This window comes from Rattus norvegicus, chromosome 3 (assembly GCF_036323735.1).
Source record: "Rattus norvegicus strain BN/NHsdMcwi chromosome 3, GRCr8, whole genome shotgun sequence".
In the NCBI taxonomy this organism is placed as follows: Eukaryota; Metazoa; Chordata; class Mammalia; order Rodentia; family Muridae; genus Rattus; species Rattus norvegicus.
Genome location: NC_086021.1, coordinates 81,301,586 through 81,319,285, shown reverse-complemented (window position 1 = coordinate 81,319,285; position 17,700 = coordinate 81,301,586). Strand labels below are relative to the sequence as shown.

General features: G+C 43.9%; 2 protein-coding genes across 2 annotated transcripts; both read left to right on the top strand.

Annotated features, from left to right (window-relative positions):
* The first annotated feature begins 6,673 nt into the window (after nucleotides 1-6,673).
* On the top strand, nucleotides 6,674-10,128 carry Ift70a1 (intraflagellar transport 70A1). The gene has a single exon (NM_001271494.1). The coding sequence runs from the start codon at nucleotides 6,897-6,899 to the stop codon at nucleotides 8,889-8,891; it is 1,995 nt and encodes a 664-aa protein (NP_001258423.1). The 5' UTR covers nucleotides 6,674-6,896; the 3' UTR covers nucleotides 8,892-10,128.
* A 261-nt stretch (nucleotides 10,129-10,389) lies between these two features.
* On the top strand, nucleotides 10,390-12,831 carry Ift70a2 (intraflagellar transport 70A2). The gene has a single exon (NM_001029918.1). It carries the CDS (start codon nucleotides 10,416-10,418, stop codon nucleotides 12,408-12,410), a length of 1,995 nt encoding a protein of 664 aa, NP_001025089.1. The 5' UTR covers nucleotides 10,390-10,415; the 3' UTR covers nucleotides 12,411-12,831.
* Nucleotides 12,832-17,700: the final 4,869 nt, after the last annotated feature.

Here is a 17,700-nt window from a genome sequence, read left to right as displayed (position 1 = left end):
AGTGCGAGAGAGGGTGGTAGCCTGCTTGGTGTCAAACCCTGGAGCTTAGAGGTTGGAAATCTAGGACTTGACGGTATTTTTAAAGCCCCTGCAAAGCAGTTTCCTTCTCACGAACCTGAGTCATGTGCCGATCTCTGTAGTTGGCTTTTCTGAAGCACAGAAAGAGGGAACTTGCCGATCTTTATTGACCACTGTTGGTTCTTGCTGGCAGAAGGCATTTGAAAGATGAAACTTCTTCAAACTGAAACTCAGACAAGATTGTCTTCTTCCTCAGGTCTTTAGGCATGAACAGCTGAGATGAGTCCATCCCACTTTTGTATGAGATGTATTTTTTTTTCAGAAATTGTATTTATTCATACTAGTGAGCATTATCTCATCCGTGCACAAGCTACAACACAGCTGGAGATTCTGGTGGGTGAGAGCAACTGGGCAGCCAGCCGAGGGTACCTACCAGTACACAGCAGGACAGGAGTCCATCCTAGCTGGCTGCTGATGGGCCTCTCGGTTTGGGGTAACTTTGCAGGCTTCTACCTGGTAAATAAAAGCACCAGCTTTTAATCAGTTTCTGCTTCAAAGGACCAAGCTATTCTTTGCTTTGGAAAATTCGTGCAGGTCATTTTCTTCCTACTTCTCAAATAAAATAGAAACAAACCTGAGAGTCATGTTCTCACTGAAGGATGCAAAAATATCCGTGTAGAAGGAGCAGACCCAGAACAAGCTTCCTAAAGCGTCTGAGCCTGCTTCTAACGATCGAGGATGATATAGCCATCAGTACCTGCCTGTGAGTGTGTTCTCTCTTAGTTCACAAAGAACAGCCTTTGGTTATCTCATAGCATTACGCCCCATATGGGAATCATTACTTTAGAAGGGAATTTATAAAGAGAGCCAAGAAAAGTAAAAATTGTACACGCATTTCCTGTTTATGAAGGCCTACATGCTTCCCAGGACTTTGGGTTTGCAAGTATCTTGGATTTAAAATGATCTCAGAATGTTTTTATTAGTGCAGTGACAGTAATATGTTTCTGTTAGTGACTCAAGTCATTAGCCTGAATCTACTCTGTTTACTGTGAGGTACAATTGTTTTTAAAACCCATTTACTGACCCTGGTGAATCACAGAAACACACATACACACACACAGAGACACACACACACACAACCAATCATTGCTTCCAGTAATAGAAACAATTTCTCTCAAGTGCATCAGAAATCTAAACATGTTTGGAATAAATTCAAATATATAGAAAAATGCACTGGCATGGGCCGGGGGATGACAAAAAGATTAGCAAAAGCCACTGAATGTAACCTAGTTTGGGACCCTAAAATTTCTGCCTGGCCTCCTTTAGTGAACTCTGTATGTTTCCTAGTGTCAAACTGGGATGGTTTCTCTGCCGGGTACTGTCAAGAGCTTCCGAACTCCAATTTTCCTAGGAACTTAGAGGTTAGGTCTGGCTGTTAGTGGTCAACGTATCATACACTTCCTAAGTCAGGAGCTCCCAACCTGTGGGTTGCGACCCATTTGGGGAAAAGGTCACATATCAGACTCCCTACATATTAGAGATTTACTTTAAAATTTGTAACAGGAGAGAATTTACAGTGCTGAAGTGGTAATGGGAATAACTGTATGGTTGGTGTCACAGCACCATGAGGAACTGTGTTAAAGGGTCACAGATTTAGGAAGGTTGAGAACCACTGCGCTAACTGAACAATAATAGACTGGGGATGGCGGAAATAAACTAGGATGTGCCCGGAGAGTTTCATGGGGTGGCATTCGATTTAGCAGCACCCAGTGTTGTGCTCCCCTTGTCCATGCCCCCTCCTCTCCCCTCCCCCATCTAGTGGTTTGGGTTGTACATATTTTGATTTTGAATGACCTTGCATGTCTGTGCATCTCTCAGCAGCACTAAAGGCAAACTATCCGTCTGTGTCCATCTGTACCAATCAATGTTTCTGAACGTACACACTGGTGCCAACGTGTTTGGTTTATGAAGTAAATGAACTGCTTGCTATGAAAAGAAGCCAAGTGAGTTCTTTGAGGCCATCCTTCGTCTGCGTTCGTGTCTGTGTCTATGTGTGTGTTAGAGAGGTCTATGTGTGTGTTAGAGAGGTCTATGTGTGTGTTAGAGTGGTCTATGTGTGTGTTACAGTGCTCATTTTTCTCTTGCTCTACCGCAGACTTAGATGAAATCCTATTTAGAGCAGTTTTAAAGCACAGTGAAGTGTAGAGATAGAGGTCTAGTTACTGAGTCCCGTTCCCTTGGAGGGCTGTTGCTTCTGCCATTTTCTTTTGATTTACAACAATTTAAAAAGGATTCCCTACTGACTCGTTTTCTAATTATCATTGTTTTGTACAGAAGAAGGGAAAGACATTGCCATTTGGGCTGGGTGAAGCTCCTCTCTTTGTGCGCTTTCTAGGCTGATACTGTATCGTAAGAACACTTGGTTTAATGCTACCTGGCCATTTCAGAAGCAACTACTCATGGCTTTGAAACAGGCTACTTTAAAAAAGCTATTCTTGTTTTTAATAAAATGCTCAATGTTTAACTAACACTCTGGCATAGCCTTTGTCTTGAGGGCTGGGAGAAAGATACGTGCTTTCTAACACCTACCATTTAAATGGTGACAATTTTGCTCATTGACTTTGGCCAGTTCTGTCTGATTGTGAGAGAGGAATCCTGGGGCCTCGTTTTTTAAACTGACGAAAGATTCTCAGAGTTATGGAAGGTTGTCTGGAGGTAGAATTCTGCAGCCCAAAGCTCTCCCTGCATCCGTTGTGCATTGCTGAAGTCTGCATGAACAGTTACAGAAGGTGGGGTCGCATTCACACAGGGCTGACAGCCACAGTGACATGATACAACTATGCCATGGCTTCGGTGCTTAAACTTTAAAATCCTCACACCATTGCGCCTCTTCGGTCAGAATGAATTGCAACAAATAATCTAGAGCCAATTCAAATGACTGGGGGAGGAGACGCCCAGGGAAGAGAGGGAGGAGGTGCAGCGAGGCCCTCTACTGGTCAGTATAAGCAAATACCAGCACTGCCCACTGCAGCCACTGGCTTCTTTGTGTATTGCAGCCTGCAGTGAGGTGGAAATGAAGATCTCTAACTCACAAAAGGTCTGTGGGGATGAATGGGGGAAGTTAGGCAAAGTGGGCTTAGTGATGAACAGAGTGCATCCTTCCTGGGGTTTGGAGTAGCTCTGTCTTTTAAAGGCTGCCCGACTGTTTTACAAATTAGGATCCACAGTTTTGCCTTCTTCGCTGATCCCTTTTGTAAACTATAACACTCCTAAACAATCTGAGATAAGTTGGTTTAGTAACACTGTAGACTTGAAAATACAAGCTACTTGATCAAAATCAAAGTCCATTCAAGAAAGATCTTATTTCGATATTGAGGAAGATTTCTCTGAAAGGTAAGCCCCTCGTGAGATGAAATGGCTCTCCAACTAAACAGGAGTGATCTTGTTTTTTTTTTTTGGTTCTTTTTTTCGGAGCTGGGGACCGAACCCAGGGCCTTGCGCTTCCTAGGCAAGTGCTCTGCCACTGAGCCAAATCCCCAGCCCCAGGAGTGATCTTGTTGAGTCGGTGTACAGACAGCTCCACTGTTTCAAAAAACTGAACTCAGGCTCTTAAAACTCAATCAATGGCATTACAGATTCGGCCCTAATCTCTTCATTGCCTCCCTGTTCTTAGTGGAGATGGGTTTGAGATGATCAGAATTGAATGGAACTGAGCTCCTAAACGGGCCATCCTGGAAAAAAAAAAAAAAAAAAAAAAAAAAAAAAAAAAAAAAAGGTCAGGAGGCATAATGGGGAAGAAAAACACTAGCTTTACAAACGACTTCCTTTATCAAGGAAATTGCTTACACATGGTTGTGCATGGGACACTCATGAATTACCAGTCATAAATGGTCACATTCCTAGGGTAACAAAAGGTACTTCCCAGCTAGTTGTAAAAGGAAATCTCGACCCATTATACATCTGATTGCTATGTATTTTGGCAGGAAGAGCAGAAGGATGCTAAGAACCAAACATGCTTTTGCCTTGCGATATTTTGCACACTCTTCCTGGTAATCATCCCTGACCTAGTCCAGCAAAACCAGCCGTGACTGTCACACCTCTTTCTCAGTCATTAACTCCTTTCTACATGTCTGGAACGCACTTTGCAAGAGCCACTGCCTGCCATCTGATCGCTGAGGGTAATATTGAAGATTTGCTTTTGACATCCAGCTCTTCAAGACCCTGACGTAAACAAAAATGATCCTTTATACTTCACAGTCTTTTTTTTTTTTTTTCCAGAGCTGGGGACCAAACCCAGGGCCTTGCGTTTGCTAGGCGAGCCCTCTACCACTGAGCTAAATCCCCAACCCCACTTCACGATCTTCTACTCAGTTTGTTTTCCAGGCCTTCTATGATTAATTAAAAGATCTCTCACCTCTCCCATCCAAGAAACAATGAAACGACTCCCCAACTGCCTATCAGAGACCAAATAAAAGTCAGCCTAGCACAGCGGTGATTGTGGGCAAGCCAGTTTCACAGTGGGATTGGTGCATTCGCTGCATTGTGAAAATGACCCTGCTCTCCATCTGTCTATGCCAAATGCCCTGCTCTTTTCAAGCCAGACCATTGGAGCAGCTTCCCATGAAATAAGGAGGAGGACACAAAATGGCTACCCTCCTGTGTACTTCAGCTGCTGTGTGTATAGATAGGTACCAACACAGAAAGGAGGAACCCAAATGATCCCCTTCAGGTAGCCAAGACATTTGGGAGAAAGCCGACAACCACCCCCCACCCTGTGTGTGTGTGTGTGTGTGTGTGTGTGTGTGTGTGTCTGTGTGTGTGTGTGTCTGTGTGTATGCATGTGTGTTTTAAAAAGTCATTTGAGGGCTGGGGATTTAGCTCAGTGGTAGAGCGCTTACCTAGGAAGCGCAAGGCCCTGGGTTCGGTCCCCAGCTCCGAAAAAAAGAACCAAAAAAAAAAAAAAAAAAAGTCATTTGAAGGTGGGATGTTTTCATCATGTAAGTACAGTTATGCAAACAGAGAGACTAAAGGGATAAAAGGTCATTTTTTGTTTCCGTGTTCATTCATCATAATTTAAGACCAGCCTTTTCACAATGACAGTCTACACATAAAGATTTTTAAATACTGCATGTGAATTTCCAAGGAGCAAACGTCAGGCAGGTCAGCAGCTGTAAAGGAGACATATCATATTCCTTAATATTTGAGCAGCACAGGTCACATACCCCCACCACAGACTTCACCTAAAAGGGTACCAAAGAATCACAGTAAAAGTAAACTCACAGTGGGGATGCAGAAGTAGTCCTTACCTGCTTTCTGTGGAGATCGTTGGTGGACCAAAGACTCACTCCACACACATGAAATGGGTGTGATTTGTTCCTTCCTTCTTATTGATTGCATGAATGTCCCTTGTGTGATGATGTCTAAGAAGTCACATGGCTGCTAATTCTCTGATGAGGGCAGGATGAAAGTAAGTAAAGTCAGCTGTTATGTAGTAGGAGTGACTGTACACTTACTTCAGCCTTTTCCTTGTTATACCAGGAACTAGGGGATACACAACCCCACTGGCTATTGTCCGTCTGTTTGAAGCTGCAGTTGACACATTGAAGTGAGAAGCCTACTGCCCACACCAATTTGGTTGGTTGTTTCTGTAGAAAAAAAAGACAGTAATCTTTCCTCATACACACTTGGTGCCACATTTGACAGGGCCGATAGATTATTGGAGACGTGTGGATAGAATGACTTGCCACTCACTGTTCCCCATGGAATCTAGTTCAGCTTCTGTGGTGTTTGAATGAGAATGTCCCCCAAGGTTCAGATGTTTGAACACTTAGTTCCCCAGCTGGTAGCGCTGTTGGGGACGATGTGGCCTTGTGGGAAGAGACATGTCACTGAGATTTTAAAAGGTTTCAGCCATCCCAGTATCACACTATCTACATCCATCTTGGAGATGATCAAGATGGCACAGTGGAGGTGAGAGAGAGAGCTGCTTCTGCCCAGAATCTGGGTTAGGAACTCAGCTATGACTCTTTCAAAAGGTTTGCTTTAGTCATTCCTGGGGAATACTTGGGAAGGCCTGATTTGATGCTCTTATCTCTCTGCTTCTTGGCTTGTGTTATTTTACTTGGCACAGTTACCCAATTAGACATTCTGCTCTTCCTGGAACTCTCATTGGAAATTCTAGCTAACTACCTCAATGGCTTCCCTAGTTGATTTCAACTAAGTATGTGTAAGCCTCCAATTTATTCTATTGAATTTATTGAATTATCGATCTGATGTTTCTATCTGCTACTTCCTATTTCTATCTGCTATTTTACTTTTGCTTGCTATATTCTTAATAAAATGCCGTTCAATAACCCAGCATTAGTAGATCATCTTCTACTTGGTAGAGAAAGCTTGGTCACTGTACTGTTCTATTAAGAAGTGCGCACTTAGCTCCACACTGAAAGATAATTGAGGAGATTTCAAGGTATACAACGGGGAAAAAGTACAAGCTTAAAAAAAAATCCCTTTCTTATCTGAATACAAAAACCAAAAAAATATACCAAAGTCCCCACGGTTAAGGAGTCATGAAATAAAACTACAACTCCCAGAATGCAAAGTGGTTAGGTCCCATGGCGAAGTAACAAAGGTGCATGCCGGGAGAAAGCAGGAATACAATATCTGGACTGCTTGTAACAGTTTTCTATCCCTTCTCAAACTTCTGTCCCTACCCAGTTTGTGTCTTATAACACAAAACAAAAATTCAGAGACTATGTTAACAGTTCCTAGTCATATCGAACAGATTCTACCTCAGAGCTAACCGCCGCCCCTTGGATGAACTTCCGTTTCCGGTTACTTAGTTGCCTTGGAAACTAGCACGCGCCACAATTTTGGCGGCTATGGCGTGGCAAAGCAGCTCGAAAGTTCCCGACGGTGAGTTCACAGCGGTGGTGTACAGGCTCATCCGCGACTCCCGCTACTCAGAGGCGGTGCAGCTACTGAGCGCAGAGCTGCAGGGGAGTCCCCGCAGCCGCGCAGGGCTGTCGCTGCTGGCCTACTGCTACTACCGCCTGCAGGAGTTCGAGCTCGCTGCGGAGTGCTATGAGCAACTGAGCCAGATGCATCCGGAACTCGAGCAGTACCGCCTGTATCAGGCCCAGGCGCTCTACAAGGCCTGCCTGTATCCAGAGGCCACCCGGGTCGCCTTCCTCCTGGACAACCCCACCTATCAGACTCGAGTCCTTCGTCTGCAGGCTGCTATCAAGTACAGTGAAGGGGATCTCCCAGGAGCCAGGAGCTTGGTGGAGCAGCTGCTGAGTGGGGAAGCTGGAGAAGACAGTGGAGGGGAGAATGACCCAGATGGCTTGGTCAACATGGGTTGTCTGCTCTACAAGGAGGGACACTACGAAGCTGCCTGTTCCAAGTTCTTAGCGGCCCTGCAGGCTTCTGGTTACCAACCTGACCTTTCCTACAACTTGGCTTTAGCCTATTACAGCAGTCGGCAGTATGCGCCTGCTCTGAAGCATATCGCTGACATCATTGAGCGTGGCATCCGTCAACACCCAGAACTAGGTGTGGGCATGACCATTGAAGGCATTGATATTCGTAGTGTCGGCAACACTGCAGTCCTTCATCAGACTGCTCTGATCGAAGCCTTCAACCTCAAGGCAGCCATAGAGTACCAGCTGAGAAACTTTGAGGTAGCCCAAGAAACCCTCACTGACATGCCACCCAGAGCAGAGGAAGAGTTGGACCCCGTGACCCTGCACAACCAGGCTCTGATGAACATGGATGCCAAGCCCACAGAGGGCTTTGAAAAGCTCCAGTTTCTGCTCCAGCAAAACCCCTTCCCCCCAGAGACCTTTGGCAACCTGCTGCTGCTTTACTGTAAATATGAGTATTTCGACCTGGCAGCTGATGTTCTAGCAGAAAACGCCCACTTGACTTACAAGTTCCTCACACCCTATCTCTATGACTTCTTGGATGCCATGATCACTTGCCAGACAGCTCCTGAAGAGGCTTTCATTAAACTTGATGGGCTAGCAGGTATGCTGACTGACCAGCTCAGGAGACTCACTAAACAAGTTCAAGAAGCAAGGCATAACAGAGACGATGAAATTATTAAAAAAGCTGTGAATGAATATGACGAAACCCTTGAGAAGTATATCCCTGTACTGATGGCCCAGGCAAAAATCTACTGGAATCTTGAGAATTATCAAATGGTGGAGAAGATCTTCCGCAAATCTGTGGAATTCTGTAATGACCATGATGTGTGGAAGCTGAATGTGGCCCATGTCCTCTTCATGCAGGAAAACAAGTACAAGGAGGCCATTGGTTTCTATGAGCCCATTGTCAAGAAGAATTATGATAACATCCTGGGTGTCAGTGCTATCGTGTTAGCTAACCTCTGTGTTTCCTACATTATGACAAGTCAAAATGAGGAAGCTGAGGAGCTGATGAGGAAGATTGAGAAAGAGGAGGAACAACTCTCCTATGAAGACCCGGACAAGAAAATCTACCACCTTTGCATTGTGAATTTGGTGATAGGAACCCTTTATTGTGCCAAAGGAAACTATGACTTTGGCATCTCTCGGGTTATCAAGAGCCTGGAGCCTTACCATAAGAAGCTGGGAACTGATACGTGGTATTATGCCAAAAGATGCTTCCTGTCCTTACTGGAGAACATGTCAAAGCACATGATAGTTCTTTGTGATGGTGTTGTTCAAGAATGTGTCCAGTTTCTAGAGCACTGCGAGATTTTTGGTAGAAACATCCCTGCTGTTCTCGAACAACCCTTGGAGGAAGAAAGAATTCACACTGGAAAGAATACAGTCACTTATGAGTCCAGACTGTTGAAAGCTTTGATTTATGAGATCATAGGGTGGAATATGTAGTACATTCTGTTAATGACTTTTACAACAAAGGCTTTGTTATGTTGGCACTGTGTTTCAACTCTAAGCTTTAACATTCTCACACTCTTTACATGTTGCACATTGTCTACCTTAAATGCTTATTCAATTAGATACAGCTTTTCCTGATGAGAAACTCCACCAAATGAACGTAACCAATGAACCCAGAAGCACTTATTTAAAATTTGAGAACTGAATGAGAAAGCACCATCCAGTCGGGTTTATAACATCCTTTCGTTGCTGTTTCACACTTTGCTTTATTGCTAGTGTGCTGTCTGTGAACCATCATGTTATCCATGGAGGACAAGTATCGAACATGAGCCTTAGTTACATGACACTTGGACTTTCGAGGTCGTTTCAGGGATTACACGTTCTGCTTTAGCTCACCCTCATTATTTGTAGTGCAGAAGTTTTGTACACTTGTGGATTTTAAAGCTTTTTTCAGTGTCTTGGCGTTTTTTATTTTTTAAAGAAGTAACATTTAACAAAAGTCTTCATGTTGTTAGTGGCTCTTTTGTAGAATGTGCAAAATCCAGTGTGAAATTTTGCTCCTAAATAAAAAACTACAGTGCGGTGGTTTGAAGCTAATAAACTGAGAAATATCTCATGTTTTACTGTTCATAATTGACCTTTAATAGTGATTGATAATATAAGTAATTTTAAAAATCAATATTTAATTCCTATACCGGTGTCACTTTTTGAAGGCACAATGCTGGGATTTTGTTTCTCTGTTTCTTCAGAAAGGCAAGTACATTTTATTCTATTTGACATTATCAAAGTCCCTTCTGATATTAATGGTGTATAAATATTGATACATGAAATTATATTTATATAATATAAAGTTAAAATATAAAAAGTATCTGGGACTTTTTTCTTCGTTTTACCAGTTCCCTGGCCACAGTCTTCCCAGTTACCTCTCAGGGGAATTCTAGGGGGAGTGCTCCTCACTGTACTCAAGAACTTCATTCCCTAAAAGTGTAAAGTAAAGCCTTGTTTTTTCCATGATGTCCTTTTGTTCTTAATAATTGTCGGTCTATCTTACAGAACATCAAGAAGAAAATTTAGGCTTGGAAAGAACAAAACACTTTTCTTCCAGAAAAATGGGAGTCACTTATATGTTTAAAGGGGTTGTGTAGACATATGAAGTATAGCATATACATTCTACATTCATACACATTCAACCATCTCTTTAGGTAGAGAAATAATAATAGCATAATAGTAAGTGTGTCTGAGATTTGACTGTAAAGTGTTTTTACATTATTATTTGACCTGTTGCTGTTCACTCAAGATGTAAAGATTTCATATTTAAAAGAAACACAGAATATATAAAGTGCTTCTTTACATTCAGAAACTTAGTGCAAGAAGCAGTCACACCACTTCCCTTCCAATACCTGCTAGTCCTTCTCTTAAGAAACCAACTTCCGGGATACGTTAAAAAAAAAAAAACTTCAGACTTCCGTTTCCGTTGGCTTGTGGCCTTGGAAACAAGCACACTCAATCTTGACAGTTATGGCGGGGCTGAGCAGCTCTCAGATCCCCGACGGTGAGTTCACAGCGGTGGTGTACAGGCTCATCCGCGACTCCCGCTACTCAGAGGCGGTGCAGCTACTGAGCGCAGAGCTGCAGAGGAGCCCCCGCAGCCGCGCAGGGCTGTCGCTGCTGGCCTACTGCTACTACCGCCTGCAGGAGTTCGAGCTCGCTGCGGAGTGCTATGAGCAACTGAGCCAGATGCATCCGGAACTCGAGCAGTACCGCCTGTACCAGGCCCAGGCGCTCTACAAGGCCTGCCTGTATCCAGAGGCCACCCGGGTCGCCTTCCTCCTGGACAACCCCTCCTTCTATAGCCGGGTCCTTCGTCTGCAGGCTGCTATCAAGTACAGTGAAGGGGATCTCCCAGGAGCCAGGAGCTTGGTGGAGCAGCTGCTGAGTGGGGAAGCTGGAGAAGACAGTGGAGGGGAGAATGACCCAGATGGCTTGGTCAACATGGGTTGTCTGCTCTACAAGGAGGGACACTATGAAGCTGCCTGTTCCAAGTTCTTTGCAGCTTTGCAGGCTTCCGGTTACCAGCCCGATGTATCTTATAACCTAGCTTTAGCTTGTTACAGCAACAGGCACTATGCCCCAGCCCTGAAGCATATTGCCAATATCATTGAGCGTGGCATCCGTCAACACCCAGAACTAGGTGTGGGCATGACCACCGAGGGCATTGATGTTCGCAGTGTTGGCAATACGGTAGTTCTTCACCAGACTGCTCTGGTGGAAGCCTTCAACCTCAAGGCAGCCATAGAGTACCAGCTGAGAAACTTTGAAGCAGCCCAGGAAGCCCTCACTGACATGCCACCCAGAGCAGAGGAAGAGTTGGACCCCGTGACCCTGCACAACCAGGCTCTGATGAACATGGATGCCAAGCCCACAGAGGGCTTTGAAAAGCTCCAGTTTCTGCTCCAGCAAAACCCCTTCCCCCCAGAGACCTTTGGCAACCTGCTGCTGCTTTACTGTAAATATGAGTATTTCGACCTGGCAGCTGATGTTCTAGCAGAAAACGCCCACTTGACTTACAAGTTCCTCACACCCTATCTCTATGACTTCTTGGATGCCATGATCACTTGCCAGACAGCTCCTGAAGAGGCTTTCATTAAACTTGATGGGCTAGCAGGCATGCTGACGGAGCAGCTCAGGAGACTCACTAAACAAGTTCAAGAAGCAAGGCATAACAGAGACGATGAAGTTGTCATAAAAGCTGTAAACGAATATGACGAAACCCTTGAGAAGTATATCCCTGTACTGATGGCCCAGGCCAAAATCTACTGGAATCTTGAGAATTATCAAATGGTGGAGAAGATCTTCCGCAAATCTGTGGAATTCTGTAATGACCATGATGTGTGGAAGCTGAATGTGGCCCATGTCCTCTTCATGCAGGAAAACAAGTACAAGGAGGCCATTGGTTTCTATGAGCCCATTGTCAAGAAGAATTATGATAACATCCTGAGTGTCAGTGCTATCGTGTTAGCTAACCTCTGTGTTTCCTACATTATGACAAGTCAAAATGAGGAAGCTGAGGAGCTGATGAGGAAGATTGAGAAGGAGGAGGAACAACTCTCCTATGGTGACCCGGACAAGAAAATCTACCACCTTTGCATTGTGAATTTGGTGATAGGAACCCTTTATTGTGCCAAAGGAAACTATGACTTTGGCATCTCTCGGGTTATCAAGAGCCTGGAGCCTTACCATAAGAAGCTGGGAACTGATACGTGGTATTATGCCAAAAGATGCTTCCTGTCCTTACTGGAGAACATGTCGAAGCACACAATCATGCTGAGGGACAGCGTCATTCAAGAATGTGTCCAGTTTCTAGAGCACTGCGAGATTTTTGGCAGAAGCATCCCTGCTGTTATCGAACAGCCCTTGGAGGAGGAAAGAATGCACACAGGGAAGAATACGGTCACTTATGAGTCCAGACAGCTGAAAGCTTTGATTTACGAGATCATAGGGTGGAATATGTAATTACTTGTAAAAGAAAAAGGTCATTAGAAAGGCTTTTTTAGAGTCTATGTTTCTCTTTTTTCTTTATTTTCCATCACTTTTTATTTACTGTTTCTTTGTTTCTTGTTCAACTCTGTATACTTAACACCATGACAGCCTTTCCGCCTTGATAGCCTTGGAATATGTATTAAGCTCTGGCATCTTGACTACGCGACACAGTCCACAGTTGCGGCCGTGACATCTCTGCAGAAACGAAAGCACTGGGCAGCCATTAGAGTTTCAGCTTTGTGTGTGAAGGGGACTAAGCACCTGTCAGTGACTGGTACACAGTCCTGCTGAAACTGCCTGTACAACAAACCATCTCTCTGTTAGCAAAGAGAAACAGAAAGCAGACTTGGTGCTCTGGATAGACTGTGCTACTCAATAAACACTCTTAACCACATGGCTCCAGGCTTCTTCTTATTTTGGTTGACTGCTCTGATTGTTGCTTTTGTTTGGGGCCTTTTCTGTTCCTGTTGAGATTCTCCACTCTCTAGACCCCTTCAGAAACCAAAGTCTAGTTTGGACCTGGTCTAATCATTTTGAAAGTACAAGTCCTTGTTTTCCTAGGTTCTTTTCCAGGTTATTTTTAGCAAGTAGTTCCTTTTTCCTCCCCTGGTGGTGTTGGTTGGTATAGTCGAGGTTTTATTTCTCTTTCTGCTTTAGGCTTTCGTAGTTGATTGTACGTCATCAATACTAAGTGTGGAAGCTCTTTTAAAAGACGTGTGTGTGCAGCATGCAGGTGCTATGACGTCTTTACAGAGGGCAGAAACCAACTTAGGAAGTAGGTTTCCCCGTTCTGTTATGAACTCATGGATTGAACTCAAGCCCTCAGCCTTTCCCCAGCAAGTGCTTTTATCCACTGAGCTACCTTGGAAGCGCAAGTATGGAAGCTTCGGGATGTTTTTAGTTTAGAGAGAAGTGTTGAACTGAAAATGGAAAAGGGGCAAAGGGGATAAGTTGCAGATACTGTACAGCCTGTAGGTCTTAAGCTATTCACTTATTCCTCAGAGCATAACAGTCCTTCCAGCTACTAGACCCTTCCTACAGCTACTTTTGGCAATAACATCTATTTCAGTAAAAACCCATATGAAGAAAAGTTGCCTTTTATAACTTGGAATGATAAGTCTGGTCAAAATAAAACACAATATTTCATATTAATGCTTTCTAGCATTTTGGCTTACAGAAAACGTAAACCATTAAAAGAAATGCTATCTAGGGGTTGGGGATTTAGCTCAGTGGTAGAGCGCTTGCCTAGCAAGTTCAGTCCCCAGCTCCGAAAAAAAAGAAAAGAAAAAAAAAAAGAAATGCTATCTAATAACTTACTGATTACTAAGAAATCTGAGGGTTTTTTCCTTTTTACCTGGTGTTTCTTTTTACAACCTTGAACGCTGTGAATGTATACAAGACAGTCCTTTTTTCCTGCTACACTGTGCATAAACGATATTAATATTTAGAAATGATACATTTATTTTAATTTCATTAAGAGGAAATTTCGTTTCCTTTTTCAGTTTATCTAAACATGCATGTTTTCTCATTGGAGTAGAGATTCTTAATTAGTTCTTAAAATGAAAAACTACCTTTTGGTTCAGAATTTTTACTGATGGGCTATTAGAATGGAGATAGCCACACATGCAGAGTTATTCTCAGAATACACGGAGCTTTTCCTGCCCCTGAGGTGAGGCCTCCAGCTGCCAGTCCACCAGATATCTGGAAATAGAGAAGCAGGTGAAGTGAAGATGGAAAAGAGATTTAACTGTGTGATATACTTCACAGCCCACCTCGGGTCCCCTGCACGTCCCCATCTCAGCAGTTAATCAAATGTCTCCTGCCATTAGCTGACGAGAAGTAATGGGTTGCAGAGTGGAAGTAACAGATGCCAGAGCCAACACACCAAATCATCACTCCTTACACTCTCCTCTTATTTAATACAAAGAAAGGGCATGCAGGCTCACCAAAAGGACAGTGTCACCTACAGCGGGAGGCAGGCTCTCTTGAAACGGTTTCTTTTTTCCTGCCTTCAAAAGGTTTATTTAAGAGATAGCGTTGTTTCATGCTGCAGAATGTATCACGAGAAAAATGGAAAGTCTATCTTCCTTACCAGCCTCCTTTTCCTTTTTTATCTTTGCCCGTTTGTCAGTTATAGGGACACTGTCCTGATAGCAGCTCAAAGTACAGCCAGGTATAAAGAATGCATGCTAACCCTTGGCAGCAGGTGCTGAGAAAGATGCACCTTATCATTCCAAGGTGACTCTGAAAGTTCTTTAACAATGCATTTTTGTAAATTGTGCTAACATTTTTAGAGGAGAAAAAGTTGACTGTCAGAGGACTCACCCGAAGCCCCAAATTAAATTTGCCTGCCTGGAATCAGGTGCAAGGAAGTGGGTGGATAAGTTACCTCAAAGAAATGGATGGCTCAAAGTGTCCTATGCAAACAGGACGCCTGCAACATGCAGAGAACAGCACCCGCCAGTCTTTTGTTCTTAATTATTTTATTAGGAGACGTAAGTGCTTAAGAAAAAGGGAGTTAGAGATATAGCTCAGTGGTAGAGCGCTTGCCAAGGCCCTGGGTTGGGTCCCCAGCTCCGGAAAAAAAAAAAAAAAAAAAAAAAAAAAAAAAACAAAAAGAAAAAGGGAAATCAGACTAAAAGTTTTACCAGCAATTATGGCAACCGCTATTTTTTTTTTTTTTGCCAAGCTGTGGCTGTTTATTATATAAAAATACCATGGGTGGCACCTTAGTTCATCCGTCTAATAAGCCTGTAATCTGTCTTCCCTGTTGCCAGCATCTCCACCTTCTACAAAGTGAGTTATCTTTTTCTTCTTTCCACCTCGTGGGGAAGGTAGTTTGAAGGGCCACAGGAAGTTACCAAGAGATACAGCAATCAAGGAATTATCTGTCAAGGCAATCCGCTTTTTATTGATTTTGCCATAGCCTCACTTGTACATGAGCTCATTTACTGACTTCAGGTTGGGGTCCCCACACACAATGGACGATGCCACAGTCCTCAGCATGTTCATTGGAGCCTTGTTGAGCTTAACCAAGGTGCCACTGAAGATCTGTCGGAGACGAAGCAGCTGCAATACCTTGAATACCTTTGAGTTTACTCCACTGATACCTGGGGCTCTGAGGACAAAGGTACATGCCAGTATTGTGTGTGTGTGTGTGTGTGTGTGTGTGTGTGTGTGTGTGTGTGTGTGTGTCCTAGAAAGACAAGCTTCCCTCTGCAGTTAATACAGCACCTTTATTTCTGGAATTTTTATTCTCATACTGAGTCATTGTTATTAAACTGTTTCTGAAAGACTACAGAAGACCAAAGAAGCATCTGGTTTGGATGGGATGCTGCTGGCTGCTTCGGAGACTAAAGAGACCCTTCCTGATAATGAGCAGATGATAGATGATGGGATGGCCGGCCAAAGTATCAAAATACCCTAGAAACAATCCTGGGGAATATAAACTGGGGAGTCACATGTATGATCTTTTACAGATCAGACCTAAACCTCTTAATACAAATTTGGCGTCAAGCACGTAGAGCGTAATGGCAGAGTCAGAACAAGGAGGGCTTGGACTAGCTCACCTCTTCAGTCATAAAACAGAGTCTTTGACATAACTTGCCTTGTCCATAGTACAAGAGCCAAAGAGTGAGGAATGAGAACAGAAGTCCTCCAGGGCTTCCGGCTTCCGGTCCATGCTCCATCCATGCTAGCGTAGTTTCCCTTTGGGTATTCTTTTTTTCCCTTCAGATTATCCTAGCGGCACCTACCATTACTTTCCCAGAGGGAGGACTTCCACTGCACCGCTGCTGATTATGTCACCAGTGTTCTATCAATAAGCACTTGTGAGTGCATTCCTGAGCTGCTCTAGGTTATACTATACTTTCCAAAGGTGCTCAATGGATCGTGAATGGACACCACATATCACTGGTGGTGGGCACTAGCTTAACTGCAATACAGTCTTATCACTTCCTCTTATGGTTCTTTTATTTTTCTTTTCTATTCCACCCAGTACCAGCGACCAATCCCAGTGACTTTAGCATCCTTCCACTGGGCTAAATTCCAGCTTTTCCTCTTTTCTTTAAAATACCTTTTATGATCCTTGGGTCGGTGGCTTTTGTCATAGCTTCCAGCCACCAAACATATTCAAACAACTGTTAGGAGGCTCCCGGGACCTCAGTCGCACTGGCTGACAGGTCTAGAGCAGAGTCCTTGAACTCTCTCTGAGTGCTTGCCGGACTACTGCATTTTGCAGTGGACACGATAAAGCTGTTTGCTTCTAGGAAGGATGGAAAGGAAAGCAGGCAGAAAGGAAGGGGAAGGGGCTGGGGATTTAGCTCAGCGGTAGAGCGCTTGCCTAGGAAGCGCAAGGTCCTGGGTTCGGTCCCCAGCTCCAAGAAAGAAAGAAAGAAGGAAAGAAAGAAAGAAAGGAAGGAAGGAAGGAAGGAAGGAAGGGGGAAGGGGGAAGGAGGGAGCGAGGGAAGGTGAAGGGAGGGAGGGAGGAAAAGTAACCCAGAGTAGTAGCTGACCCCACAGTGTTTACATCACTGCAGAAGTCTGGGGCTCTGTAAACCTTCGCTTTCCCAGGCTTTTGCCTGGGAAAACCATTTGAGACAAGCTCTTCTATGCTCACCCTTTCTCAGTAGCACAGATGCTAATCTTATCTTAGACTTTTTCAGACGAAATAAAATCAACAAAAACCAAGAACAACATTAAGACGAGCTCCCTGGTATTTTTACTCCTCCCAAACACACACACACACACACACACACACACACACACACACACTTTTATTTAGTAATCCTTGGCTTCCACATTAGAACCAAGTGGTAAAGCAGAATGCACAGAGATGCCTAGGACCTCACTTCTGATCGTTTGGGGTTAGAGAGATGAGAATGGGGGAGGGGTCGATCAATAATAGTAAGCCTGCTCAGATGATTCTAACGTGTAGGGGAGACTGAGAACCACTGTTCTATACAAACTCCGTAGCGCCCATGTGGGTGTCCTATGCAAGGTGAAGGGAGAAGCATAGCGCATGTGAGGATAAAATTACTTGTGCCAAAAATACAGAGCAGAAGAGAGGACTTAAGCTACCATCTGGGGCATCTGGTCCATCTTTGTACATCCTTAACATCAGCAAAATCTATGTTTCTTAATTGGCATGCCTTTCAGAATTCTTTAGCAAGTTTTTGGCTTTTGTTGGAAGAATCTGAAGAATTTCAAGCTGCTAGATGCTAGGAGAATCAGCATCCACAACTCTTTAAAGGTGGCTTCAGGT

Bases quoted from the DNA above. Each gene is read 5' to 3' on its own strand.
- Ift70a1 (NM_001271494.1), top strand. From the start codon at position 6,897: ATGGCGTGGCAAAGCAGCTCGAAAGTTCCCGACGGTGAGTTCACAGCG.
- Ift70a2 (NM_001029918.1), top strand. From the start codon at position 10,416: ATGGCGGGGCTGAGCAGCTCTCAGATCCCCGACGGTGAGTTCACAGCG.